The sequence below is a fragment of the Struthio camelus genome, chromosome Z (assembly GCF_040807025.1).
Source record: "Struthio camelus isolate bStrCam1 chromosome Z, bStrCam1.hap1, whole genome shotgun sequence".
In the NCBI taxonomy this organism is placed as follows: domain Eukaryota; kingdom Metazoa; phylum Chordata; class Aves; order Struthioniformes; family Struthionidae; genus Struthio; species Struthio camelus.
In genome coordinates this window covers 84,426,852-84,453,849 of record NC_090982.1, presented here as the reverse complement: position 1 = coordinate 84,453,849, position 26,998 = coordinate 84,426,852, and the positions used below count along the sequence as shown (strand labels likewise).

Genomic DNA, 26,998 nt, shown 5'->3' with positions numbered 1-26,998 from the left:
TGCTTTCCTTCCTCGCAAACCGGCTCTTCTCGGTTCCCCTTGGCCTGGGTCAGGACGCGTTTCCCCCGCGAGCCCGGCGCGGGCTCCTCTCGGGCACCGCGTGCTGCGGGACGCGGCCAAAGCCCGCCGGGGCGTTTCTGATCGGACGGAGGTCTGGGTGCCCCTTCCCTCCGGGCGAGTAAACGGCGTTTGGGCCGTCGTTCAAAGATCTCTCCTGGCGGCGTTTCCGCTCCTCTCCGGTGCCCGCAGCTGACCGTCCGTCCGCCCGCCCGCCCGCCTTCAGCAGCGCGCCCTGCTCCTCCGAACCCGGAAAGAAACGAACGGAAAAACCCTTAAGTTTTCCGAAGAACTTGGGCAGAATTCGCCCCGGCGAGACGTCACTGCCCGCGTCCGATGAGCCGGGCTGCTGGGGGCCGAGCGGAGCCGTTGGGGGCCGTTGGGGGCCGTTGGGGACCGTTGGGGACCGTTGGGGGCGGGGTGGGGCGGGGCAGCGGGTCCAGCCCAGAGTGCGGCAGCGGCGGCGGCGGCGGCAGCAGCAGCAGCAGCAGCAGCATGAGGGAGTCACAGTTCAGGGACCACTTCTGGGTGAGCGGGCCGGGCACGGAGGGGACAGGGGCAGGGGCTGGACCAGGACCCAGGTGGGTCAGTGGTGGCCGCGGTTGAGGAGCGGTTTGGTGGGACGTCAGCAGGGTCCAGCTGCCCCCTTCGGAGGGGCTGCCTTCGCCGTCCCGGACCCTCTCCCAGCCTCCGCGCAGCCCGGCGGGCGTCCGTGGCTTGCGTGCTCGGCTTCGGCTGCCGGTGACGCGCCGGGCTGGGGTGGGTTCGGTCCCCGGGGTGCCTTCGCGTTGGGGGTTTCTCCCACCCGTGTGCCTAGCCCGCTCGGCCGTTGAAATCTGGCGTCCCCGCGAAAACGGTGAGGCTCGGGCCACCGGCGCTAAAGGCTGGGCGGCTCCGCGCGCCGCCAGCGCTGCCGAAAAGCCGGGGGGGCCTTGGCTTCGCCACCTGCCCCACGTAGCCCAAACGTGCCCCAGCAAGTCGGCGCTGGGCTGAGGCTTCGCTATTAATAACTGGTTGCTTGCGAACCAGTTCCCACGGCCGGAAAGGTTGCTTCGATGTCGAAGCAAACCCTGGGACTAGGAGTTAGTCTCTCTTCGGTTTGCTCCTGTCGGACTAGCTGAGGGTGGAGAGGAGTGTGACAAATATTGACTCAGGGGAGAGCTCAAGACCATGCTGCGTTCGTTTCGTATATGGGAAAGGCAGATCCTATCCCAAATTGTCTACAGACAAATCGCAAGGGACAGTGTGTCAGCTGCAGGTGCTTGGGAGGGAAGGGGAATGAGAGATGAGCAGAAACACCTGAGTTTTAATGAGACTTTTACGGCTTTCGCATGCTGTACGTACAGTGAGAGAGTGCTAACTTCCTCCTGCAATCTTTCCTCTTTATTCACTTCATCTAAACCAAAAAGGGAAGAGGAAGGAGAACTCTACTTTTTGAACCAGATGACTTTGCAGTGGCCAGGACAACTCTACGGGAAAGGGAAAATTTCTGGAGGGCTGCGTCTGTTCCAGGAAGCGTCACAGTTTGTGTTTCTCCTCCGCTGGTGGCAGTGGGTGCTGTGAGCTAGGCATGGGCTGGAGGCAGAGGGAGAGGATTTCAGCCCTGCAGTTGATGGGACAAAGTCTAAATATAACAAAACCCCCCAAACGCCGAGGCGTTTGCAGCGTTGCGGCTTGCAGCGTTGACGCGCTGCAGGTTGTGAATCATGACTGCCGAGTTTCTTTGTAGGGACAAGCTTGAACTTTGCTGAATGACAATAAATGTCCGAGTTTTTCTGTGAGAGTAGAAGTGACTTATTTTTTTTGGCTACTGGGACCTTGGCCCCATCACAAGTACGAACAGACCGTAGGCTGTGGTTTCATTAACTTAAAAAGTGACATTAGTCTCATCTCCCCGTCTCGTTTCGAAGCCCCTGTTGTGGGCTGCAGCACCCTCTGCTTTGCTGCAGCAGCAGGCAATGGGACTGTGCTGTGAACCTCGTCTGGGGACAGATTTAGCAGTAAACCCCGACTGTTCTCATTTCTTTGGTGGGTTGCGTGTGTCTATTTTTTCCTGTACTGGAACCTGTTCCCTGATGTGGTTCATAGCATGGCCTTGCCATTGGGTGAGCGGAGGCATAGCTTTGAGAAAGCACGGTTTTGAGTTTGTTCTCTGCTGCTCGATATGTTGGATGGAAATTGTTTGGAAACCATGTGGTCTTGCAGCTGTAACCTCTGTTCCCTTGCTTGGTTTTTTTGCTTATCTTATTAGGTCTCAGCATAAGCTCATAAATTGCTTTGAATGAAGAGGTCTTGCTCTTTTGCATCTATCTAAAGCTCTGGCTCACCTGGGAGCCAAGGTTGGAAGATGCCCAAAGCTGTAAGTATGGGGACTGTGGCAGCAGTGGGGGGCAGCAGCGCCGTAGGCCGGCGTTGCCCCCGAACAGCCCCAGCTCAAGCGCTGCTGCATCCCGCAGCCTGCGCTAAGAGAGCTCTTTTGCAGGCAGCTTCACAGCTGCACTACAAATAAAAATATGCCTAACATCTTGTTTGTTTCCTCTGCAGCAATTGCTGTGAGTTGAGCAAGCATGGGGTGTTGTTTTCATCTGTTTTTGCAACCTGCTGTTCTTCTTCATGGGGTGTCTTCTTTCATTTCATTCATTTCCTGGATATCTGTGCCTGGTTCTCCCCAAATCTGCTCTTGCAGAGTGTTTCAGGTAACTCACCAGCAAGGCATTTGGTCTGATCAGAACATAGTGGTCATTGTAGGTACCTGTAAAACTAGGTGGGAAAAACAGAGGCGATGGTAATGCTAAAATAGACTTTAAGTCTATTGGCTAAGAACTCGCAGCCCAGAGAGCAGGTTCATAGAATAATGAGAGCATCGTGCTTAGAATAAGGTAAGAACAAGTGCCCTTCTATCTGCAGATTGTATAGCAGGATTCTTTGAAAAGAAGTATTTGGTAACACATAAGAAAGATGTGCAGAGACGATGATGTTGAAGACTGAGACTTGCTAACTTCCACTGAGGTTGATCAGGTTAAGTGACTTTTGAAAAGGAGATGTAGGTGTTTAAGTCTTTAGGTGCCCACAAATACTAACTTTTCACATCAAGAAAAAGTGATTCTAGTAAAACAGTTTATGGCTCAGTCAAGTTGTCTGGAGTAAAAGATGCACTTATGTATTTCATTTTCTAACAAAGTACGTGACAAAGTTTCTGCAAGAGACTTACGTATCCCCCCCGGTGCATAGCAAAGAGCTCTTGCATCTCTCTCAGCAGAAATTAAGTGCAGTGGAAAAGAAATAGTTTGCCCCAAACTGCAGAACAAGGGAGATGCAGCGTCTGAAAAGGAACCAGCGATTCCTTGTAGCGGGCCCCTGTTATCACTAGCTGTATCTGATATTTTGCAAGGGGGAAGGTGTAGCGGGTGGCTAGGACAGCATGTTTTGTTTGCACCCTGGGAAATTCAGCTTGGTCGGTTGGGTTCCACTGCTGGGGAGGTGAACCCAGTGCTCTGGCAGCTCAGGTCGTTCCTGTTGAAACAGTGACCTGGGCTCTATTTCTTCTTCTTTGCTGCGTTTTTTTCTAGCTGTGCAGCACCCACAGGGCCTCGTGAGGCTGGTCTGGGATAAACTCTGGCTCCTTTCACAGAGGCTCCTGTTTCCACGCTACCCTGGGGTAGGATGAGAGGAGAGCATGGTCAGTGGTTGCGGGGGGGCTGGAAGCCCGGACTCCTGGGTTCTTTCCCTGCTTGCTGACTCACAGTGTGACATTGGGTGTGCCATTTCACTTCCCTCTACCTCCACTTGTCTTTCTCTAGAACGGGACTGTCTTTGTACTGTGGAGTTTATCAGTAGCGTTATTAAATCCTCAGGCTGCCATTTAAAAGGAGTGAGGTGGGGTTTATGCACAGATCTACTTGCATAGAATTTGATGGCCTGTTATTCTTTTTTTAACATACATATTTGGGACTTTCAGGATGTGCGTTTGTTCGTATAGAGCGAGGACAGCTCTTACAAGTTTGCATGGAAAATTATCAATTGAAATGCTGGTTTTCATAGGATGCCATTCTAAGGTGGCTGTTCCTCCCCATTACGATTAGTTCTGTCTGGTATGCTGTACCCACCTGGTTACATGATGGAGAGGAACTGCAGCTTCTTGCAACCCCTTCTGCACTCTTTGTGCTCATAGAGACAAGTAGCCACAATTTGGCAAGCCCTCGAATTTAGGTATGTGTCCGAGTGGGCTGTCAATCTATGGGAAAAAATGCACAGCTGGAGGATACAAACTGCTCCCCCTTCTCCCAACATAAAAAATTCAGCTGACTTTGCAGTGCAGTCAGTGCTGCTCTGGGGCAGGCATTGCATCGTATGGGGTGGTAGGACGATGCTCTGGGGTCCTACACTGCCCTAGGGACCACACTCATTTCTTCTGTTATGGCGCCTGCACTGAACGAGAGCTAAGAGCAACTTCAACCTGCAGTGAAGTGGGTCCGTCCTCTTGGTTTAGGCTTTGCCATCTGTTTTTTCATTCTCCTTGGGGAAAGGGATACCTCAAAAAGCCTTGGTGCTACCTCTGAGCCCTGGAGAAATGAGCATAAAGATTTTTTTCTGGTCCCAGTAACCTCTGCAGGACCTTGAGAAACTTTGAGACTAGACTGCGTTGCCTGTGAGCCAGAATAGCACAGCCATTTACCTCTGCGCAGTGTTTCTGAATACTAAAATAGACATCCCTCTACTGCTGTGTTTTTCTAAGCACGTAAGGTTGAGAAGAGATACTAAAACCTCTGCATAAATAAAGATCTTTCAAGCAGTACTCAGGACTCTGTGAGCAGCGCAGTGCCCCTTGCTGAGTGTTTTGGCTTGTTGGCTCCACAGCTGCCCAGCTCTGATTTTACTTGGCAGCTCAAGCTGTGAAGAATTGAGGATGTGTGTATATAAAGGCATGGTTAAAAAATGCCAGGACCAAATACTAAACTGCAACACTTTCCAAATCTTTTTGTGCCCAAACCCTTTTATTTCTGGGGAGATTAGGACCAACAGCTTTTTCTCCCACACCGTTGTCTTTGTAAGGTATGGGTCTGCAGGGAGACCTCACTGAAAAGTGGGGTAGAGAATGGAAAGGTCAAATCAAACAGTTTTCCTTTCAGCTGTGACTCATGCAGTCATAGCATGACTCCAGATGCCATGTTACAGCATTTTAGCCCCTCTTGCTAAAAATGCAAGCAAATTTCCAGGCAGTAATTTTATGCCAGTTTGAAGCATCACACATTTCAGAACGGAAATGGCACTTTTCCACGTGTGGTGTGGATTTGAATCCCTTATTTACTTTTTTGTTCTGTGAAACTTCAAATTGTTTCAGCTTGCTGGAGTTATTCATGAGCAGAGAAATTCCTTCTCCCATAGGGGGTCTATAGGAATCTATAGGGGTGGAATAGAGCAAACCTGGGCAGCAGGCAGTGTCTGCTTTTTGTTGGTAAGTAGCGCTGAGCTGTGCTGAGCCCTGGAGCGCTTTTGTAAAGCTTGAAATGGGAGTTTCCATTCCTTCGGCGTTTTACATCCGTTGTGCGCTCTCTGGAAACATCAGCTGCTGCTTTGTCACCTAAAATGATCTATTTTCAGTTTCCATGGACAATACCCTAAATAGCATGTCCGTTAATAGCTCCACTAGGGAGTCCAAGAGGCGGTAAAGACCATGATGGTCTCGTGCTGCACTGGCAGGAGGTGAGAAGCTGGCTGGCAAAGAGGAAGGGACTGAAGGAGCAAAGGCAGCCTTGAGACCTGATCTTGCTGCAGCAGTGTAGTCATGGTTAGTTCTTTCTTTGATGTCCCTCTCGTTTTCCATGCGTTGTGCCCCAGCTTGCATATGCTGGGTCCAAATCCTCCTGGAGGCTCCTAGATCCTGCCTTTTCCTTTTTTTTTTTTTTTCCAATGAGTTTTGGCATCTTTACTCCTCCCCCAGCACCATTTAGTTCAGACTGAGCCAAAATTGCCTGCGAGAGAGGACACAAGGCCATTGCTTGCCAGGGCTCCCCCCCGCCTTGGACCGTGTCCCAAACCACAGCCTGGTTTGTGCCGGTCACGATACCCTCCCTGCTTCCCTCCAGTTTGCATATCCAACATGCGTCAGCCTTTCCAGTAAGGGCTCTGCCAGTTCTTAAGCGCCCAAAGCCAAATTCAGGCTGGTGGCAATGGGCTGAGCCTGATGCTAAAGAGACGTTATTCAGAAGGAGCCCCTTGGAAGGAAAAGAAAATCCTTCTGGCCTTTGCATCAAGTGAAGGCTGTGAAACTACGTCAAATTTTCATCACCTATCGACTTTGTTTTTGCAAAACTCTTACGTTCAGCTCGTACGAAAAGGAGTTTGAGGACTCTCTGCGTCGGATAAGGGAAGTGGCACATTGGGAGCTGTTCTGGGAGCCGGAGACCTAGCTTCCCTCGCTGGCTCTTCACTGACTCGCTGAACGCTGGCGATGAGTGGTTTAGCTGTGCCTCAGTTTCTCAGCTGTGAAATGGGCCTGGGTGTTTTTTTTTAAATCCCTCTGTCATCAGGTACTTTATTGATGACACCCAACCCTGCTGCTGATGAGAGGAGGAGCAGATTGAAGGAGCCAATCTGATTTTATTCCAGCTACTTCCCCCTTTCCCGGGTGCTGATGGGTCTTTTCCCGCAGCCAAACCTGCGGGAACATCCCGTGTGTGCCATGTTTTTCTTGAGCTCTGTCTTGAGCTTGGTTTGGGTGGCTCAGACGGTGGTGTGGGGCTGGTGGGTGCTGACGGCACACTCCCCGTTGCCTGAGGGTCTTGCCGCGGGCAGGGCAGTGCCGTGTGTAGGAGATGGGGCTGTCGCGCATCCCTGGAGCATATCAGCCCAGCTTCCTCCCAGACCTGCCAAAGGCTCCCGATGGGGGAAAACTTGGCAATTTTAGCAGATGTTTGCGGTGCCAGAGACTGCTTGAAATTGGAGAAGAGTTTACATCCATGCTTTTCAGATCATAGCCATCGCCGTGTGTGTCCCTGAAGGACTCCTATACAGGAGGTGGGATCTGATTTGGTGCTTTGAGGTAGAAACCTCCCCATTGGTGTAATTCATCCAGGTCATTTACCTGCTTTTGGCCAAACGTGCTTTGATAACATGGGCTTTGTGACCCGTTCCCCATCAGAGCTTTTCAGGTCACCTTTCCAACAGCAGGTGTTTTATGCACAAGCCAGTATAGCAGTTTCCGGTGAAAAGGCTGGCGGCTGTGGACGGAGGACGCAGTTGTGTGTTCATGGCGGCAGAGGACGGAGGGGAACTGGTTTTGTGAAAGCTGAAGCCCTGCTGGAAATCAGTCTCTAGCCTGGAAGGGAAGAAAGGTATTGATTTTGGCAGAGCGAAGTTGGGGTTGGCAGCAATTTTGGGGTAACTTCTGTTCTCTTAAGGTACGACGGCAGAGCAGCCATTTCTTTTTTCCCTTTTCCAAGGAGAACTTCTGCTCTTGTATAACTTTCTGCGTTATTCCTGCTAAATACTCGAAAGAAAAGAAATCACCAGGGAGCGAGGGGATGTTTAAGCGCTGTGTGTAGGGGGAGTTTGAGGAGGGCTCGGTGCAACCAGGGATGGCTGCTGTGCCTCCAGCCTGGGACTCATGGCACACAAGCGTGGCCTTGAAGCCCTTCTGCTCGCTGTGCGCTGCGACAGCAGGACCATGCCGTGTTTGTGGCGCACTGGCTTTACCAGCCGACAGGATGACCGGGAGGATCGGGTGCTGCGTGGCTCGGGTTGCTTGCTTGGTGCTTGTCAGGAAGCAGCTGTACGGCCGATACGCGGCCAGCCCCTGTTTACCAGGGAGATTTCTTCCTGCTCAGCTGTTGCGTTAGTGGAGAATGGAGAATTGACTTAAAGTACAAAACCTCCTTTAGCAACAGTTCCTAAAATCTGTACTGTCCTTCCTTTAGCTAAATCCCTGACTGAGGACTCCATCCTACTCCATGGTTGTCTATGACTTAGTGTATTTAATGTTCATCTTTAAATCTTGTCCTCCCTCTGCATCCATGGCTTTGTCCTCTCCCTATTCCCCTTCCTTTCCATTGCTACCTCCCAGCCCTGCCACTGGGAGATCCCGCAACCTGTTGCATTGTTCTTCATTCTTCTGTGCTGACATCTGCCCAGAACGACCTGCAAAAGTTGTTTCCCTGCCTCATTACTCTGCCTAGCACAGTTTCTGCTGGGCAAGGACCCTCTTCCCGTGGGCCAGCATCCACTTGTTTTATGCTGGTTTTATACTACTGCTGGTGTTGGGGTCGGTTATGTCCTGTATTCTGTATAACATGTCACACAATAGAGTTTGGTCCAGGCTTGGGCTTGAAGGTGCTTAGGAAGTACATACATGCAGGAGTTAAATCCTTCTTGCGGAGGAGGAAGGGCTATAAAATAAAGAGCTTAACGCACATTTGGTGATGGATGCCGTCACAATTTTTCTCAGTATTGGGGCCAGGTGAACCAGCTGTTCCCACTTGTGCTGACATGTCATATCCTCCCTGGGCACTTCTGTCTGCCATAGTGAGCTGTCAGGCCCAGGCAGCAAAGCATTGTGTAGGAGCCATTTGGGTGTAGGCCTGTGGGTAACTATTTCTCTATCTCCATCCTCCTGTGAGCTAAGGAGGTTGTGAAAATGCAAAATGCATTTTCGTGAACATTTCTTTCCAAAAAGAGCCATTGATAAGGGCAAGGTTGTTCTGGCTCGTTCTTGTTCTCCGAACAAGCCAGCCAGCCCTGACTTCTGTGGGTGGTTGGGGGTTGTCTTCTGCACCTTGTCCGTGGAGGAAGGAGGGAAAAAATGGCTCATTCCCCAAAACAGAAAGCAAAAACGCATCTGAATCTGTTGGAAAGGCAAATAAATGGCCATTTTTCTTAGGGAGAGGGTAAAAACTAAACACATCTTAAGACAATTGAAATGGAGGGATTATAGGCTTCCTGGTTGCAAGCCAGGAAGGTTGGTTTCCTTTTCCACTCTCTGGGAAAGGAGGCAGACACGAGGTTTGGGAGATGGAGGTCAGGCAGCCTGGCTGTCCCCGATGGTGGCCTGGGCAGACCCCACATTTGGCCTCTTCTGGCTCGTCCAGAGCATCTACAGGTTGAAAAGGAAATTGAGAGGTGGGCAGCTGGGGAACTGTAGTTGGTTTTTTTTCCGATGGGTTAATTTGGGCCTTTTTTGGATCAATGTTGCTATTTTATTGGGAAAATCTTGGGATTTTTTGGGAGGGGGATTCCTGACCACCTCCAGAGTGGTGTGTGCAGATCTTGAGAGCTCATTCCCTGTTTATTTCAGTTACTAGCGCTCTCTCTGCTACGCACATAGAGGGTTACCTGTTTGATTGCTGTGTTTTTCCCAGGCTGAGACTGACTGAGCAGCACGTATGCCGCTAAGTTGCTCTCTGCCTCTATCTTATTTCCTTTTAAATGGGGGATAGGAAGTCAAGTTAGGATGTTCTTGAATTTTGCAACCGTCATGAGAATTGATTTCAGCGTAAGCGTGCTTCCTTTTTCACATGAGCAAAGATGCAACACAAGCTGCGAACCAGTTGCATGTTTTCAGTAATAAGCTCACTTTGGGGAGGTGTGAGCTCATTAAACGAACAGAGGCTATTTGGGGATCAGCTCGCCCCTTAGGGTCCTGCTCCAGAGTGCCTTCTTCCCCGTCCAGGGCACAGACAGAGAAAAACTGACCTGTGGTCCCCGGGGGTTTCCAGCTGGTTCTATTTCACCAGATCTCTGCTTTATGTCTTGCTTTCTTGCCACTGACTTTCAAATCCTTGACCCCTTAGGGAAGTCCGCAATGCTGAAATGCGTGATTTACCACAAATACTAGTCCTGCTTCTCATGCTGGGTACAAACTCCTGAGAAATCTCTCCCTCTGCCTCCCACGCTTTCCCTCCAGTTATCTACACACTGTCATCTTTGCTTTAAACCATTTCCTGAATCTCTCCATCCTGCCATTATTCCTCCTTAAGCTTTTTAATAACTATTTGTGGCTTCTGCTTCCTTTTTCTGAGCTGCATATCTGCTTCTGCCGCTGCTTCCTTTCTGCAGCCTGTTTCCGTATATGTTTTGCTCCTATACGTACTGTCCCATACAACACAAACCAGTTCTTTTTGCAGAAGATGCCAGGTAGCACCTTCTGTTGAGCTCCGTGCATCTGCTTTGGGCTTTTTCTGCAGAAGGAGGGTTCATGGTCAGAGCATTCTTCTTTATATTATCATAGCACTTAGGAGTCCTGCTTTTGGCCCAGGCTCCCAGGGTGGTAAATCCTGACCAATGGTAGGACAAAAATCCACTTTTTGTCCTATGGAGCATATGGCCATGGTAGAGTTATGAGGAAAGAATGGGATTGTGTTATTTAACCTTCATCCTAGCCCATCGACATCATTGTCATAGGTATCCTTTTTTTTTAATAAACATCACAGCAAAATATGCATTTTTAAGAAATAATTTGAAGGAAAGTCTATGGCAAGCTTCTCTGCAGCGTGAGTGGCACTGCAGAGCTGGGACTTGATTGTGGGAAGATGGGAGTTGGCCCCATCGGTGGTAGGATGCAGGACCTTTCAGTGGCAGTGATATTTCTGGGAGACTGAAGACCTATGTGAGGTGCTGGTGGTTCGCGGAGGGCATGCAGCATTGGTGGAGGAGGACCTGGTAGTGGGGGAAATGATCTTGGCACTAGTGTTTTGAACTGATGTGAGTGGAACAGGATTGCTTTTCACAAGGCCAAAGAAAAGGCTGTTGCAGGAGCAGCCATTGGGTGCATCCACTCGCTACTGCGTGGGCGGTGAGGACAGCCCGCAGCATAGACATCCTGGGCAGAAAGATCTGCGAGATCACCTCCAACCTGGATGTGGGGGTCCTTCAGCAAGGCTAGAGATGAGGCTGGTGCCCAGAGTAGTGCAAGTGAATGATAACCAAGATGAATCTTGGTGTCTGCAGAAACTGGGAGAAGCAGTAGTAATATGGGATGTATCTCGAGACTTGGAGCTTTTTCAGCATTTTATTTCACTACGCCAGCACGGACAGCTAAACTCCTAGGAGGAGATGTCTCATTATGCTGTGTGGGCCATGGGAGATCTGGGCTTAATCTTTGTGTTTTTGCAGTATAAACCTGAGTGAGCCACATAGGTCCATTTTCTTCTGAAAGCTATGCAAGTTCTCAAATATATTTTTCAGGATCTAAATCTGTTGGGCTGTGTCTCGGTTCCTCAACTGCAGAACAGAGAAGGGCATTGTGAAGGGACAGGATGGAAAGGGCTGTGCCAGCTTTGGAGGGGAGACAGCGCTAAAGGAGCAGTTTTGATGTGCCTTGGGGCCAGCCACGCTCAGGCCGGGGGAGAGCGTGTTTCTACGATGCTGTAGAACTAAGGCTGAGCTTTTCTGTTTTCTGAAAGCCATAAAAGATCCTTGTCCTGAATTGGCTTCACTTTTCTCATTCTGGAACTGCCTCCTAGCCCAAAACAAAAAGTTTGTATATTTTTATATAGTTTATAGGTGAAACAGAAACAGGCACTGGCACACTGGCTCCTGATTGAGCCATTCCTTGTGTAAATCCTGCTAGAGGTGACAACGGCCACGGACTGCACTGATAGGGATGTGACTTTTGTTCTTAACTTGTGTTTTCAGAGTACGGATTTGACGAGCACGGTTGGCTATGACAACATCATTCAACATTTGAATGACGGCAGGAAGAACTGCAAAGAGTTTGAAGACTTTTTGAAGGAAAGGTACGGAGTTGCCTCTGAAAATGGATTTGGTTGAACCTGGGAAGTGAAGCAGTTGCACTCACTTCTGTTTCTTATATTCCCAGTTTGTCTTCTGTTGTGTTTAGCTATTCACTGTGTAAAGCATCTTAGATTTTTGAATGATGAGGAGCTTGTCTTTTTACATGGTCCTTTCCTTACAAGGCTGGTACTGTGGTATGAAGTCCCATACTCAGCAATCCTCAATTGTTAAGCAGCTGATGCTGCTAGTTACAAAGCCCAGGGCTCAACCGATGCTCACATTTTGAATTATCTGTGTAAAAAAGAAAGAGGAATCAGGAGCAGTTGAATACTTCAGCCTTATGTGCTGCAAGGCATCGGTAACCTGCCTGGGTGAAACGCTCTCCCAGGAAGCTCACCGTGCCGAGTGTCCCTGCAGAATCACAGTTCAGCCTGCGCAAAATCAGCTGAATATCTTAGCATGGGAGACACGTGTCTTTGCAGACAGAACTGGAAAACTGCAAGGAGTCCTGAGCTCTTTATTCCTGTCTTTGTGTTATTGTGGATAGCCTACAGCCTTTATGTTAAAAAGAAATAGCATTAGATAGCATGTTTATTAATCAGAGGTCTTGACCTAAGTGGAGGTTGTGTAGGCTACAAAGGCATAACTGAGATGGTCTAGTAAAGTATTTTGGCTTTATAGTTCACTTGGCTGGCAATGGCTAAAAACAAAGACTGTTGCAGAACAACCCTGAATTAATGTGATTTCGGTATTCAGAACTGGAGGAAACAAACCTGTGAATACAAAACTTGGGACAAAAAAGCCTGAAACACATGTAATGGGGATGAAGAGCAGGAGGACTTACAATTAAAATCTGTCTAATGCACCTACATCTGTTTAGTCTGAAACCCCATGTTCCAGCAAAATGAGAGCTTTCTAGCTGCCAAAGGAACCATCCACTGAGTACTTGAACCATGAGAATTGCAGCCCGCTCATCAGTGACAGTGGAGAGAGTGCAAAACGCATGCTCTGCACCCTGTGCCCCTTTCATGTTTACCGCTGAAGGTGCTGTAGGTCCTCACCAATGTATCTAGCCAGGAAGAGATTGCAGAAGTTCAGGCTGTCTCAAGAGTGCTCTTCTCCCAAACCGGGGCTTGCTACTGGTATCCCTCTCTGTTCATGGCACAGTTCTCCATGAATACTACAGCTATTACACAGTCCCAGCCACAGAGGACATGCCTGTTGGATTTGATGCCATATCTCAAATGGAAGTTCATGAAAATGGTCAGATAGAGGAAAAAAATCAATTTATAATCTTTATTTTTTTCCATTCCTCTACAAGCTTGTATAGTTTTTAAAGAGGTAAATGAAGTGAACGCCACCCCCAAACTGTGGAAATAACAATATAGCCATCTGCCTCTGAGTTAGAAATAAAGACAGTTTAGGAAACAATTTATTTTATCCAGTAGCGCTTCTAGTGCAAGCCTGTAGCAGGACTTGTTTCTCTCCACTGACTGTCTGTAGCCAGCTAGGGCAGCTAGCTCAGACATAGATATCCACATTTGATCATGCACGTCCAGCCCTGACTGTCCGTACAGCTTTCAAACCAACTGCAAAAGGCTGATTGGTGCTAGCACCCAATGGGTGCAACACCCACGTTTTCTCTTGTGATCTTTTTGTGTATTGTATTTGAACTCTCTCTTCAAAGAAGAGAGGACAATATGATCTCTCAAAGGTGTTACCTAGATCTTACCACCGCAAGAGGTAGGCTTTTCTTCAGAATTTATCTCTAAAGATGAGAAGAGGGGAGGAGATGGTAGCTATTGCCTCATTTTAAAAAGTCCTGTACAACTCTCAAACAACTGAAACGGCCCAGCTGAATTTTGGAACAAGTGTAGGGCAGTTGAACTGTCTTTGAGACCCCCTAATCCTTTCCATCCGATAGGGTTGAAATCAGACAGTGGATTGGAAAGCACTCTGTGTGGAGGTACAGACAGACACTGATGACCAAGGTGCAGAAAATGTGTGATCACACAAACCTTGCTCCCTTAGGAAACTGAGCTAAAACCTACTCAGATGACTTGCCTGACTGGACTTAGCCAGCAGGACTGGACTAAGCCAGCCTGCGTAGTCCTCCATCACCTGTGGAGGTGGTTGTTACAACCATCAGCTACTGGGAGATGGAGAGGGCTACACATCGGTACCAGAGCTGCGGCAAAGCAAAGTGTGTTTTCATTAGAATGACCACTGGGTAGTTGCAAATAACAGCCTTACTTCAACGAACCGCGCGTGGTTTGTTTGTGGCAGGACAGGAGATTGGATGAGATATCTAATAAGAATGGATCTTAGCTCCTTGTGGGTGGTCAACCCACAAGGGTTGTGTGCTGGGTCACAGCAGTGTGACTGCGTTCCCTTCCTGTATAACCAGGTCGGGAGTCGGCAGGATTCTGCATATAGCACTGGGTGGTTTGTGGTGGCCTGGGAGGGAAATGGCCATGCTAGCACCGTCGCTGCAGTCACGGGATGTTGTTCATCTCGTCCGCTATTCCCTTGTCCAAACTCAGGGGGCATCTCTTGGGAAACTCCTTCTGTTCTTGACTTCTGCTGAAAACAAGAGTCAGTTTCTGAAATGCGCCTCTATCGTCCCTCTTTCCTCAACAGGGCAATCATAGAAGAAAAATATGGCAAGGAGCTCATTAACTTGTCAAAGAAGAAGCCCTGTGGGCAGACAGAGCTGAAGTAAGTTCGGTCACGTGTGTGTTTTGCTTTGATGGGTGTCCTTAGTTGGAACAATGAAGGAGGAGGTGAATGAAGGAGGCTGGTGAGAGATAAAACAATCTTGAAATGCAATGGCGATGTTACTGAAAGATGTTCTGAAATTGGTCTTGTGAATGAAGAAGGGCAGTTAGGTTGGCTTTTGCCAGTAATCGAGCTGGATTCCACCAACTTCACTTCAGCCATAGACTAACCAAAGTGCACTGCTTCGTGGACACTCAGATGAGATGTGGCCTGGTGGTTAGGCAGAGGGGTGAGGATCAGGAGACCTAGGTTTTGCTCCTGACTTTTTGTAGCTAGAGGAAAGTACCTTTACTTTCTTGAGTCAAACTGTGCACATCTTCAAAGGCACTGCGTTGCCATCCTGCGCGGGCAGCGCTGCCACCGTGGTTGGCTCTCAGAGTGGATATGGCAAGCTGTAAGCAGAATTTAGCTCTGAAGCGTGTGGTGTTGCCAGCTTTCCCTGGGCAAGCCCTTGGAAGAAAGAGGACAGCTAGAGCACCTCACCTCTAAATCCCCCCCGAGGAGATGGGAGAAAACCAGTGTGCCCAGTCCTCTAACTCCGTTTCCCTGATGACCCTTGGCATCTTCTGTTGCCTGCTTTGTTTCTGTACATCATACATGCCCAGTTTGATATCCTCTGGTTGTTTGTTTACAGTTTTATTTTGGACTGTTATTTAATATGTTTCTGAAATTTTCATCACCGTATATTAACAGGGAGAAAAGTTTCCTACATTTCCAACCACTGGCCAATAAAACATGTTGAAAATGTTCATAAGTCCAAGAGGTACTTATGGGAGGCTGCTTGAAACATTTCTGTTGCAACTCAGAACATTTAATAATATTCAATGTCTGGAAAAAAGATAAAGAGTAGATATCTAAGCAAGTGAGCTGTGTTATACCCACTTAGAAGGAAAAAGCTGAAAGTGTAAAGAAGGTAGATAAACCTGCTTCAGGCTGCTTTGGCCAGTGTCCAGTCGGGGACTCACTTGCCAGTTTAGGAGAAGTGCTTTGCTATTGCTGTTGGTAAAGCCTGCACAGCGGGCCTGGCAATGCTTTCTCATTCTTTTAATATTGTGCCTGTGTTTTGCAGCACCCTGAAGAGATCTCTTGATGTTTTCAAGCAACGTAAGTAACTTCTTCAAGTTTGTTAAGACACTTGGCAGCACTGGAGCCTGCAGGTAGCTGTTTGGGAAGAAAATACTAGAGAAGTCTCCAAAACTCTATGATACTTGGGTCAGTCATGGGCTGTAAAATCAGACTGTAGAGCAAAGGACGCAACCTGCTGCTCCTCTCCTCTCCTTAGGTTTCCCCAGCACTTCCTCCAGCTGCGTGGTTTCTAGGCGAGTTGAACAACTGCAGTGTATGAAGAGTGTGTCACAGCAGAAGTATCTAAGTGTGTCAGAAACTACAGGCTCTTAATCCTCACAGATATCTCCAGTATTTATCCCTGCTTTTGAGACATCCGTCTTTCCACCACAGCTTTCCATTGTACAGTGCAGTGCCGAGATACCTGAATGAGCTCAGACAGAGGTAGTTTGGGTACCAGAAGCAGGGTAGATACTTCGCATGTGCCTGCTCAGGCAGATGCATAGAAATGCATGGGGAAGGAAAAGTGGTGAAACAATCTCTGAAAGTCAGTGGTTGTCCTAGGACTACATACATGTCTCCTGGCCTAGCTCAGCCTCTTGGAGACCCACAGCCCAGCAGACTGAGTTGGGGATTGAGGGCTCCAGGCAAAAGCGGGAGAAGGAAGGCCCACCTGTGCGGAGTCCCTCCTGGACTCTCTTAGATTTTTGATCAGAGCATCTAAAAAATGGTGCTTTGGCCATGTTACGCTGCCCGCTCGTTGCCGTGGGTCCTGAGGTCTTTTGTCATTGCCTTATTGCTGAACTGCAATAGGTGAAGGGAGAAGCACTTCATCTCAAAGGTAAAATACATCCCTTCGTCTTTAGCAGTTTTACTTGTCCACCTGCAATGCCCTAGCTTGACCTGAAAAACCCTTCCAGGGCTCCTTGGTGGTGCCCTGTCTGTCTCCTGCTCTTCTGCTCTAGCTTGTCTTTTGAGCAGAAATTGGGGTCCTGCGGGCCCTTGCTGCATCTGAAAAGCTCTCTCTGAAGCATCTCCAGATGGGCACTCAAACCTGGCAGATGCCCATCTGTGAGCCAGTGAGCCAATATCAGCCAGCTGGCCCACCTGGGTAAATGCACATGTACTGGCTTTAATTTAGCCAGCCTGGCTGAGAGCAGTGAAAGCGTGTAAGCAAGCAGCCACATCTGTACACAGAGGGCCAGTGCTGTACAAATCTGTGTAGCTAGAGCTCTGCTGCTGCCCACCCTATGCAGATTGGTCTGCTGCCTCGTACCTTGGCTGATGTCCGTAGTGAGCGACGTCTTTGCAGTAGCTAAACCATGAATAGCTGCGGGCTGCTGTTGAGTCGTGAGCTAGTAGTGCAAAAACGGCTTAGCGGCATGCTGCAGTTTGGTTTAGCTCCGAATGAGCTTAGCTTCATGAGGTGCAAATGAGCTGCTGTTTTGTGGTATGGCCCCTCTCCTTCAGCCCGGCCAGCTCAATGCGACAGTGAAGATGTGCCTGAAGTTTTTAGCATCGATTTTTCAGTGCCCCAGGCTGCTTCTCTGCTAGCCAAGAGCCATGCCTATTCCAGACAGGTGCGTTAGGGTGTGATGTGTTGAAACACGCCTGAATTAATCTGGATGAGGGGGAAATATGAGCGTGCTCTTTTCACTAACTTCCCTTGTTTATAAGTTTTATTAAACTGAAGTGCAGGCCCTGTCATGACTGATCCTGAATAGCTCTTTACATAGACAGGCTATGTTTTAAGGGTGTTTTAAAAGTGCCACTGCTTTGTATGTTTCGACAAGGGGATGTGTGAGGTGAGGCCTATGATGATAAGGGACCCTGGATGGAAGAGGTCTCCTGGGTCAGTTTGATGTCAGCTAAAGCAGTTGTCTTGAGCAACACAGTCTTCTTAGGCATATATATTTGTTTTTTTCCTTTGCAGAGGTAGACAATGTGGGGCAAAGTCACATCCAGCTGGCACAAACCCTTCGTGAGGAAGCAAAGAAAATGGAGGACTTCAGAGAAAAGCAAAAACTGCATCGGAAAAAGGTCAGGAGCTGAGGGAGACGCGGGAGCCAGCACCTTTGCCGCAGGGTGTACCGGGGCTTGCATGAATGCCAAGCTCCTGCCCTGGCGAGGGACCGCTCCTGGCCCATGTGTGCTGCTGTGCCCCAGCCCCCTCCCTGCCACTAGCGGCTCATGGCTTCTGGGAAGTCTAGAGTTTGCTCCTAAATGTTGCAATCACACTGGTGAGCTGTGCAGCAACCTCCGACTTCCTCCTCCTCACGGCTGAGTGCTGTCATTTGGGCTCCTTTTGCCAGGGCCGGTGATAGCTAGCGGGGGCTTGGCTCCAGGGACTCCAGCCTTGCTGAGGAAGATTTTTCAGGCAAAGGTGCCTCGCTTGGGACAGCTGGGGACAGGTCAGGAGCACTGGATGTGTCCCCTGCTGTTCTCCCAGCATGGGAGGTGTTGCCGACCCACTGAGTCGCATGCCGTGGTTGTCATCATGCCGTGGTTGTCACTCATGAATTTAGTTCCCATCTCCTGTGTCCCTGCAGCAAACTGGTAGCTCAGAGATTTGCATTACGATTTGGGACCCCCCCCCCCCCCCAAACACTTTCCTTAGTAGCAGCCTAGTGATGTGGTGCCTTCCCTTTCGCGGAGCTTGTGCCTCCTCTCTGTGGTGTGAGCTGACGCCTGGGGCTCGCATGTTAGGAGCGGTGTGAGAGGCTGTGGGGGTGATGGAGACTTCGGCGTGGCCGTGGGAGCTCCTAAAATATGGCTGGGAGCGCTGGTGTCTGCTGGTTTGTGTTACAGGGTAAGGGCCAGGAACATGACTCTAGCTGTGATTTTGAGGGGACTTGGGCCTAGCATTTTAACTTCTTTTGGCTTGACGTTCCCTTGTCTGAAAAATGAGGGAAAACTATCAGAACCAGAGGCTGGTTGGGCCTCAGCAGAGGGGAAAGCCAGTGTGGGCTTGCCAATTTTGCCAGGCCCTATGGAGGTCATACAGTACTCTATATTGTTAGTATTTCATTTACAGAGCTCCTTTGCTTATACAAATGGAGGCTTAGATAGAAACAAGGGTGAATGTTTCGGACTGGTTTAGAATATTGGAGCACCTAACTCCAGGTAGAGGAAGGTGCCTAAACCCATCTCATAATGTGGTCCTTGCCTCTTTGTAGTTCACCCTTGAACTTTCAGGTCAGAGACATGCTGACACGGGGTCTGTTCTCTTCACAGATAGAGCTCATAATGGAGGCGATTCACAAAAACAGGAATTTGCAGTACAAGAAGACCATGGAGGTACAGCAAACACGCTGCTCTGCTTCCTGCAGCCGCACGCCTGGGACTCGTGGGCACATGCAGTACCTGTGTTGTGTACATTTGTTTCTTGCCCTACGAGTTAGCACAGCTGAAATGCACCCACATGGAGCTGGGGCAGACCTCACCACAAGAGCCTTCCTCTGTCTCAGTTCTCTCTGTGTTGTGTCTGCATAAACGGTATGCAGAGCCTACTCAACAAAACAGAAGAATATGCAAGGGAAATAGCTGGTGGCAGTTTTGCAGGCTCAGATAAGAGTGATTTAAGTCAGTGACTCAATCACCGTGAGCTTTTCTGCCTGAGCAAAGAGCAGCTTGTGTTGTCATTTTGCTCAGGCAGTAGGGCTGGGACGTCTGGGAACTTGAGTGCTCTGCCTGTACCAGCCTTTTCATTCATAGGCTGTGCTTTCCTCTAAAGTATCCTGCATGCCAGATTTTATTAGCTGTATTTCCATCTCTTTGCTTGCTGACATGTTCCTGCTCCGTTTGGTGGCTCTCCTAGGCTAAGCGGCTCTATGAACAACGCTGCAGGGACAAAGACGAGGCAGAGCAGGCTGTGCACCGCAATGCAAATCTGGTCACACAGAAGCAGCAGGAGAAGGTAAAGGGAGGCAGGTGGCCATGGGGAAGGGGCAGAAAGGGAAGTGAGCAGTGCAGCAGGCTTCCTGCACCGTTTCAAGGTCGTGCTCCAAACTGGGAAGCACCTACACCTCTACACAGTGTTGTGCTGTGTGAGAGACTCACTGCTGGCTGAGCTAGTGTCTCTTCCTGGTCAGAATTTGCCTCGTGTCTCTTCTCTCAGCTCTGGGGTTTGAGGTGAGATGGGAGGGCTGGTAGTCTTCCCCAGTTGGACTGCACTGCCATAGGCAATACACCACAGCTGTCTTATACCTTTCTTCTTTCTCCTGTTTTTGACAGCTCTTCCTGAAGTTGGCTCAGACAAAGTCAGCTCTGGAAGACTCTGGTGAGTGTGAAAATGAAGTGTACTGGTTATGTTTGGAGGGCGAGTGGAGTGTTTTCTGGGGCAGGAGGCAGTGTAGAGGGTCGCCCTTCGAGAGGTGTGAAGCTGTGATAAGGCACTTGGACGCTGGGGTGGACTCTCCAGCTCTTGGTTTAGCTGCAGCTCCTCAGAAACACCTGTCTAGAGATATTGTCAGGCAGGCACTTGCCCTGGAGGAGCCTCTGTCACCCTGCTTGCATGACCCCAGCCATGACTGCTCCCTCTGTTCCTGCTGTGCAGTATGGGCAAGCAGGCATCAGGCACCAGGGCTGGGGATGCTAACAGTGCCAAGCTGGCACCCAGTGCCTGAGGCAGGTGGGGAGGGCAGGAGCTCTTGCTTTTGCTCTGGTCGTGTGCCTGTGCGATGGATCTCCCTGTCCAAAGGGTGAACTCAGGAGATGTGTCACGTCTGCTTAGCCTTCTGGTGAGCTGTGGGGCAGGCTGTGTAGGGCCCCACCGTAACTGTGCATCAAGGCCACGAGGCTGCACATGGGAGGGAGAAGATCCAGTCTCTGCTTAGCTAGTGCAGGCACATTTATGCCTTGGAAGGAATGCAAGCAAGTTCTCTCGCACGCTGCGGAGAACCAGAACGAATGGAAATGCATATGCTAAACTATGTCCCATTCACATTGTGTACTGTAGATGATCCACAGTTCTCCACGTCTGCATTGCATTGCTAAGAATTGTTCTCTTGGATGTTCCACATACAGAGCTGTAAGGTTTTTTTTTTTTTTTAATTAATTGATTTAAAATGAATCGACAATTTGATTTTCATCACAGACAGGAGTTACCAGCAGAATATTGCTGCACTGGAGAAGATCCGGGAAGAATGGCAGAAAGAACACATCAAAGCTTGTGAGGTAAATGCTGTGGAAAGCCTTCCTGCTGCAGTGTGGTCCTCTGATTTCCTTCTCTTTGCTGCTTGAGCTAGGGCTAGAGCAGATTTGCCTACACTGCTTTGTATTCTCTCCACAGTAAAACAGCAGGACTTGTTGCAGCTAACCTGCATGTTTCTAATGCTTGGCTACTGGATTCAAGGTTCCACTGCTTCAAGCTTTCTGATTTTTTTTTTTCTTTCCTTACCTTTTAAAATTGACAGTCAATGCACTTAAGTAGTGACCTTTTTGTCTGTTACTTACCTGCATGTTTGGTGCTGCCATCGTCTGGCTAGAACAGTCACTTCACTGTGACAATGCAAAGGTCATAACTGCTAATACATACATACATACATACATACATACATACATATATATATATGTAAACAATACATACATACATACATACATACATACATATATAAAACTGATATAAATACCTCATTGCATAGAGGGCATGGTTTCTCCTCTGGGAGACTTGTCTCCTGACCTGCTCCTTTGCTGGGGATAGATTTCTTTGTAATGATACTTGGGGATGCAAACCATCCAGCAAAAAGGGATGCACTCTCATTTAAAGATGTTGCTGGATGACAGAGCGTAGGATCACAGCAGTCAGAGGTACCTTTGCTCACATCCACTTTCTTTACTCAGGGTCAGGTAAAGTTCTCTGGTAGATAGCAGAGGCAAGACTAAAATGCGATCAAGAGGTGAAATGTGAACTCAGATCACCCTGCTGCTTAGGACATGTGTGAGCAGCTGGACTCGGAGGACTAGTCCCCACTGCAGTCATGACCTTTCTCGCTGTGCTGACAGAGGACCCTCATGTCCTTTTGTGTCTTTGTTCTTTCAGTTCTTTGAGACTCAGGAGTGCGAACGGATCAACTACTTCCGCAGTGCCCTGTGGCTTCACGCCAACCAGCTCTCTCAGGACTGTGTGCAGAATGATGACGTAAGTCAAATCAAGCACTCTCCAAACCTTCATTTTTGTTTTGGACTGGAGAAGTCTTCTTTTGAATCCCTGCTGACCCATCTGGGTTCTTTTTACCCAGCTTTTTGTCAGGCTGTAGTAACAATAATGACCCTCTAAGTCTAAGCTTTTGTGAGTATCTGTGGTTGGAGCAACAGAGACCCCATCTCTCTCTGTACCGTGTGTCTCAGGCTCCAAGACCTGGGAAGATTAATCAGCTCAGGACCAGGCACCAGCAGTGGACTGGCTCTATGCTGCTCTATATGTGGTCTAATAAACTCTCGCAAAGTGCTGGGCAGCATGGTGCAGACTCCTACATCAGCTCTTTGTGCCTGCTGCTGCACAGTCTCCTCCACCACTTTTGCCATGGCTACCTGCTTTAACCTCAGCGCAGCCAGAGGGGTTTCCGAGAGTTCGGTCAAGCATCTTGGCATAACGGTTAGAATTTCATAGACGACAACCTTCACTGCTGTGACCCATGTCTTCAGCCCCCTTACCATTCTCCCTGGCTTAAGAAACTTGTAGCTGAAAAAGGCGAGGCAATGGAAGTGTAGTGGGAAGTGACTTTGCCAAAGATTATGCAGGAGCTCCTTGGCGAGCACTGGGAATGGGAAAGCAGAGCCTTATTTGCTTTCCTATGCGCTGGACTGTGTCACGTCCAGGTTGGCCTGTGGCCTTTGATCAGCCACCAGCCAGCAACAGGAGCATGCAGGCAGGAGGATTTTGACCAGAGCTTTTACAGATGATAATTCCTCCAGGAATTCCCCCCTTGCCTCCTCTACCACAGAAGCTTGTGTCTGAGGGTGAGCACTGTGCTTTCAACCCAGGTATGAGAGATGATTAAAACCCAATGCTTGCTTTTCAACATGATGTATAGAAATGCTTTTTATTTCTCCTTTGCAGAAATATGAGGAAATCCGCAAGAGTTTAGAAATGTGCAGCATTGAGAAGGATATTGAATTTTTTGTAAATTTACGCAAAACTGGAAGTTTGGCCCCAGGTAAGAGCTCAGTGCCATCTCCCAAAAGTAGTGCTGACTCGCTAATCCTCCTCACGGTGGTGTTGCTCTGATCAGCCTCAGTCTGGGTGCAAAAAATGTTTCTAATGTCCCTCCATTCATTCTCTGGCATGCAGCACTGTTGCCTCTGCCACTCACTTATCACCAGTCCCTGAAGAGATCTCCCCTGTCTGTAGTTTTTAAGCTTTTAAGCTGATCAGACGTCTTCCCAGGGAAGGAGGAAAGGCTTAGCAGCTGAATATTGGTATTGGAAATTAGTTCATGCTTATAAAAGGTCTGTACTTTACTATTGTCAATTTTTTTCTAGCTCCTGTTGTTTATGAAAACTACTATAATGCACAGAGAAATGCAACACCTGTGAGAAGTCAGGCGCCTGTACCTATATCAAGGTAAGGGATATAACGCGAAATTTCAAATGATGGATTAGCTATTGCAAATGAAGCTCTCCAAAAATTGTATTTTGTTGCTTTCAGTCTGTTGGAATCCTGATTTGGGAGTGTTAAGGGAAAATACTTGCCATGGACTATGCAGTGCGTCGCTGCCTACAGCAGGATTTATACCAATGTACTACCTATAGTAAACTGCTCAATGACCTCCTCAAGTCCACTCAGAGTAGAGTTTTTTGCTCCCACTTCTCTTTTGGGGTCATTTCTCCCTTTTCATGGCTGGGAACATTACTCTAAAAGTGCTTTTGGACACCCTGTGCTCATCTGTTCTCGTACCAAGCCTCTTCGGTGGTCCTTTGGATTGAAGTGAGGGGCTGTAGTCCTTGGACAGCAGAGAAGTCCTTGGGCAGCCATGGAATTTCAAGTGTTGTGTCTTGCTGTCTCTGGAAACAATTGGAGATCCCGTAGAGAGCAGCCTTTGGCTCCTAATCTACCAAGAGTGATTGAAACTTTCTGAGTTTCCTTGCATGGTTCTCCTCTCCCTGCCTTTGTTATCTATCTGAGGAGGGCTGGATCAGTTAAAGGCATGTGTGAGTAGAGGGAAGAACAGCATCAGCTGCAGTGAGAGAGGAGAGGACAAGAAAATACACTATCCCAGGGCAGAAGCTGGGCAGGGAGGGTGAAGTGAAGGATGCTTCTGCCACAGGGAAGAGGAAGATTCAGGGCTAAAGATTGTTGCTTAAGATGAATGAGTGTCCCGTTTTGGTTGTTGAGTCACTACAGGAGTCATGCCCAATTATGACTTTCTGAGGTCTCAGTTTGGGGAGGGGCATGCCAAAATGTTGTAAAGTGCACGCGTCATGCCCCAAGACTCCTATGTAAATGTTTTGCCAAATCATTGCTTTCTAGTTATTTTTTCCTCTCCCACACTGTATCGGCTTTGATTCCCGTGTCTGCCAAACAGTCTATTGATGGTTAACGAACCATGAAATGACTTGGAAATAGATCTCTAAAACCCAGGCCAGCCAAACGTCGGGCCCTCTCACAGGCTCTGGGTAGTGCAGTGTGGGGAGTCACACAGTCAAGCAACAGCCTGAACAGACTTTTTAGGAAGGGGGAGAATCCTGTAGCAGATCTTCAGCTCTGTCTCTTTCTGTGCAGGAGAGGACCTTTACCCACCCCGACCAGCGGGCCAGGTGAGTTACTTGTGGGCGTCGGTCCTTTTTTTATGTGGCTTCTGCCACCACAGAAGACCTCTCTGCTCTCTTTTCATGACCATTAGCTCTCGAAAGGAATTGCTTTAGGCCAAGCTCCTGTAGGAAATCCAGTCCCCACAGGAATTCCTGCAAAGTTTGCCACTGCCTTTGGAGCCTCGATTTCACCCAGGAAGATGTTCTAATCAAAGCCTTGCGTATAGGCATTTCTGAAGCTTAAGGATGTCTGGGCTTGTGATCCAGCCTGCCTCTGCCGTTTGGGCCTTTCTCTGCTTAAACTGCACTAGCTATATCATTTTCAGTGCTGCTTTAGTGATGGGATACTGTAGCGGGGCTTAGGGTCTGAGGCAAATCTTCTCTTTGAGCCTGCATTCATCCCTGCCTCCCATCCCTTTATCATGGGTGGGCTGTAGTACGTAGTGTTTTTGTCCTTGTGTAAAGTCCCTTGAGCTCTTATGAGTGCTCCTCATGAACAGACCTACTATTTTTGTGCTGTGTTTTAGATGATCCTGATTACGTTACAGTCGATGGCTACAGCTTGATACATCATTAACAGCCACAGTAAGTAACTGAATTCAGTGAAGAAAGGATTTATTGTGAGATGCAGCTGCATAGGGGGGGGTCATTGAGGAAGAAAGGGGATGACATTTGGAGGTGACCAGCTGTGAGTGACAATCACGTCAGCCCTCCCAAAACTTGTCTGAGCTGGAGCTGTGATTTAGACACCAAAAATCCTATTCTGTAGGTTCTCTGGGCAGTACTTCCAAGCAGAAGATGTTGTCCGTCTGACCAGCGTGGCAGAGGCCATGTTTTTAGTTATTCCCAGCAATACAGAACTGAAGTGCTTCTCCGTTTTAAGAAAGTAATTGAGGACTCTGATAATTACTTGTACATTCAGAACGTGGCTGCTAAAAATCTGCTCCTTTCATCAGCAAACTCTGGAGACAGACATCTCATCTTCACACTCAGGGAAAGAAAAGGAATATAAGCACTGGACCTGGACACAAGGGGATCTTCTGTGTCAGCAGAAATTTTGATTTGAAGTTCTTTTAATGTGTGCTCATCTGGAAGAGTCTGGAGCCTTTTACTCTCTAGATAACTGAGAAGTCACATGTGCCAAGAAGAGCTCTGTGTGATGCTTTGGGCACGCTGGTTTGTGTTGAGAGCATACATATCCTACGCAGGTCTAAGGTTATTCAAAGCTGAGGTTCCACTTTGGCCCACTTCTAAAGTTTGTCATTAGTGTGATTAAGTTTGTAATCTGGACTTAATTTTAGTAATGAGTCTCAGGGAGCTTATTTAGAGCAGCACCAGGGATTACAATGCTAAACACAGGTCTGGCTTTGCTGTACATGTGCTCCAGGTTTAGGCACTGATACTGAAAGTTGATTTGTATCTTGCCTGGTGTAGCAGCCCTCGGCACAGCCACCAAGGGAGGCTGAGTTGCTACAGAGCTGCTGGGAAGTCACTCACCCTAAAAGGCTATTGAAGATCTGAAAGGAAGTCGGTCGGCTCTTCCAGCCACCCTCTGTAGAGGGGCTTGCATTTTTTTAGGTTCATGGGCTCTGCAGACCTGACTTTGGCTAACTTCTAGGACTCCCTGCACTTTGGACACATATTGATGCTAGATCCAGGCTCAGAACCCAGTTTTTGGGGACATTGGAGTGATGGCATAAATGAAAGGGAAATTGTCAATTGTTTATCCTGATCCCTTCCTCCTCTGCTCTAATAATAAGCTTGACAATAAAATATTTTTCTGACCACGTTTCCTGTCTCCCAGAGGCATACTCAGCAGTAATCCTGCTGGGATCTGGTTCTGTTTCCCTCTGAAGCCCATAGCAGAATTTCCATTTACAATTGGGGACTGACCACACATGATTAGAAACAAACTTGGCTACTAATGTTGGCTTGGAGCCATGAGACTCTTTCCTGATCAGATCTCCTCAAAGTTTGTGCCCCTTTTGTTACCTCGTGTCTGATGATTGCTTTGATTCATAAGCACACATTTTTCATGGCTGTTAGCCTCACCGAAGTCTCCATGTGCAGTGTTACTTAACAGCTCCCTCAGTGCCTTACGTCCATCAGACCTAGGGATGGGACACAGGGACATCAGGATAGAATTTTATTTGTCTAAATCCGGTGCCACGTGACTCACTTTGAAGTGACAAAAATGATTCTTCATTCAGTTGTATGATGTTCTTCAAGGTGAATCTGCATGACTTCAGTGCGTACCCAAGCCCATCATCGGTTTCTGGAGCTTTGCTGTATTTCCTTGTGTGGAAGAGACCACAGTGAGCTTTAAATTCTGTCTGACTGCATTGTAATGAAATGTACAAAGTGCACATGTAAAGGAATAATTTGCCCTATTTTTCTCTAGAAGACCAAATCTCCTAATATTCTTCTGAAGGAATCTATTGTAGTTTTAGTTCTTTAAATATATAACTTAAAAATAACAGTTTTGAAACTTGTGTGCTGGATGTGTTGCTTTCTGCGCTGTTCATTCCCATTAGGCTGGGTCTAATACACCTTCCAAGCATCCTTGGATGATCAGGAGGGGTGAGTTGCCTCTCTTGTAAGGAAGCCCACAGGAGCACAT

General features: G+C 48.4%; 1 protein-coding gene across 6 annotated transcripts; it reads left to right on the top strand.

The window, feature by feature from the left end:
* The first annotated feature begins 393 nt into the window (after positions 1 to 393).
* On the top strand, positions 394 to 26,876 carry LOC104138507 (proline-serine-threonine phosphatase-interacting protein 2). Of its 6 annotated transcripts, none has more exons than XM_068926521.1 (15): positions 394 to 585; positions 11,686 to 11,786; positions 14,425 to 14,502; positions 15,632 to 15,666; positions 17,561 to 17,667; positions 18,862 to 18,924; positions 19,445 to 19,543; positions 19,861 to 19,906; positions 20,723 to 20,802; positions 21,668 to 21,766; positions 22,688 to 22,784; positions 23,110 to 23,191; positions 24,350 to 24,384; positions 24,906 to 24,963; positions 25,335 to 26,876. In XM_068926521.1, exons 1-14 carry the CDS (start codon positions 394 to 396, stop codon positions 24,953 to 24,955), a joined length of 1,164 nt encoding a protein of 387 aa, XP_068782622.1. In that variant the 3' UTR covers positions 24,956 to 24,963; positions 25,335 to 26,876. The 6 variants fall into 6 exon arrangements, with proteins under 6 accessions (XP_068782622.1, XP_068782621.1, XP_068782623.1 ...); XM_068926520.1 differs by having other exon boundaries at positions 25,148 to 26,870; XM_068926522.1 differs by having other exon boundaries at positions 26,608 to 26,822.
* Positions 26,877 to 26,998: the final 122 nt, after the last annotated feature.

What these genes read in the sequence shown, in the direction of transcription:
- LOC104138507 (XM_068926521.1), top strand. Translation starts at nt 394, where the DNA reads ATGAGCCGGGCTGCTGGGGGCCGAGCGGAGCCGTTGGGGGCCGTTGGG. An exon ending in AGTTCAGGGACCACTTCTGG is followed by an intron (nt 586 to 11,685) that starts GTGAGCGGGCCG and finishes TTGTGTTTTCAG; the next exon opens with AGTACGGATTTGACGAGCAC. An exon ending in AACACATCAAAGCTTGTGAG is followed by an intron (nt 20,803 to 21,667) that starts GTAAATGCTGTG and finishes TTGTTCTTTCAG; the next exon opens with TTCTTTGAGACTCAGGAGTG.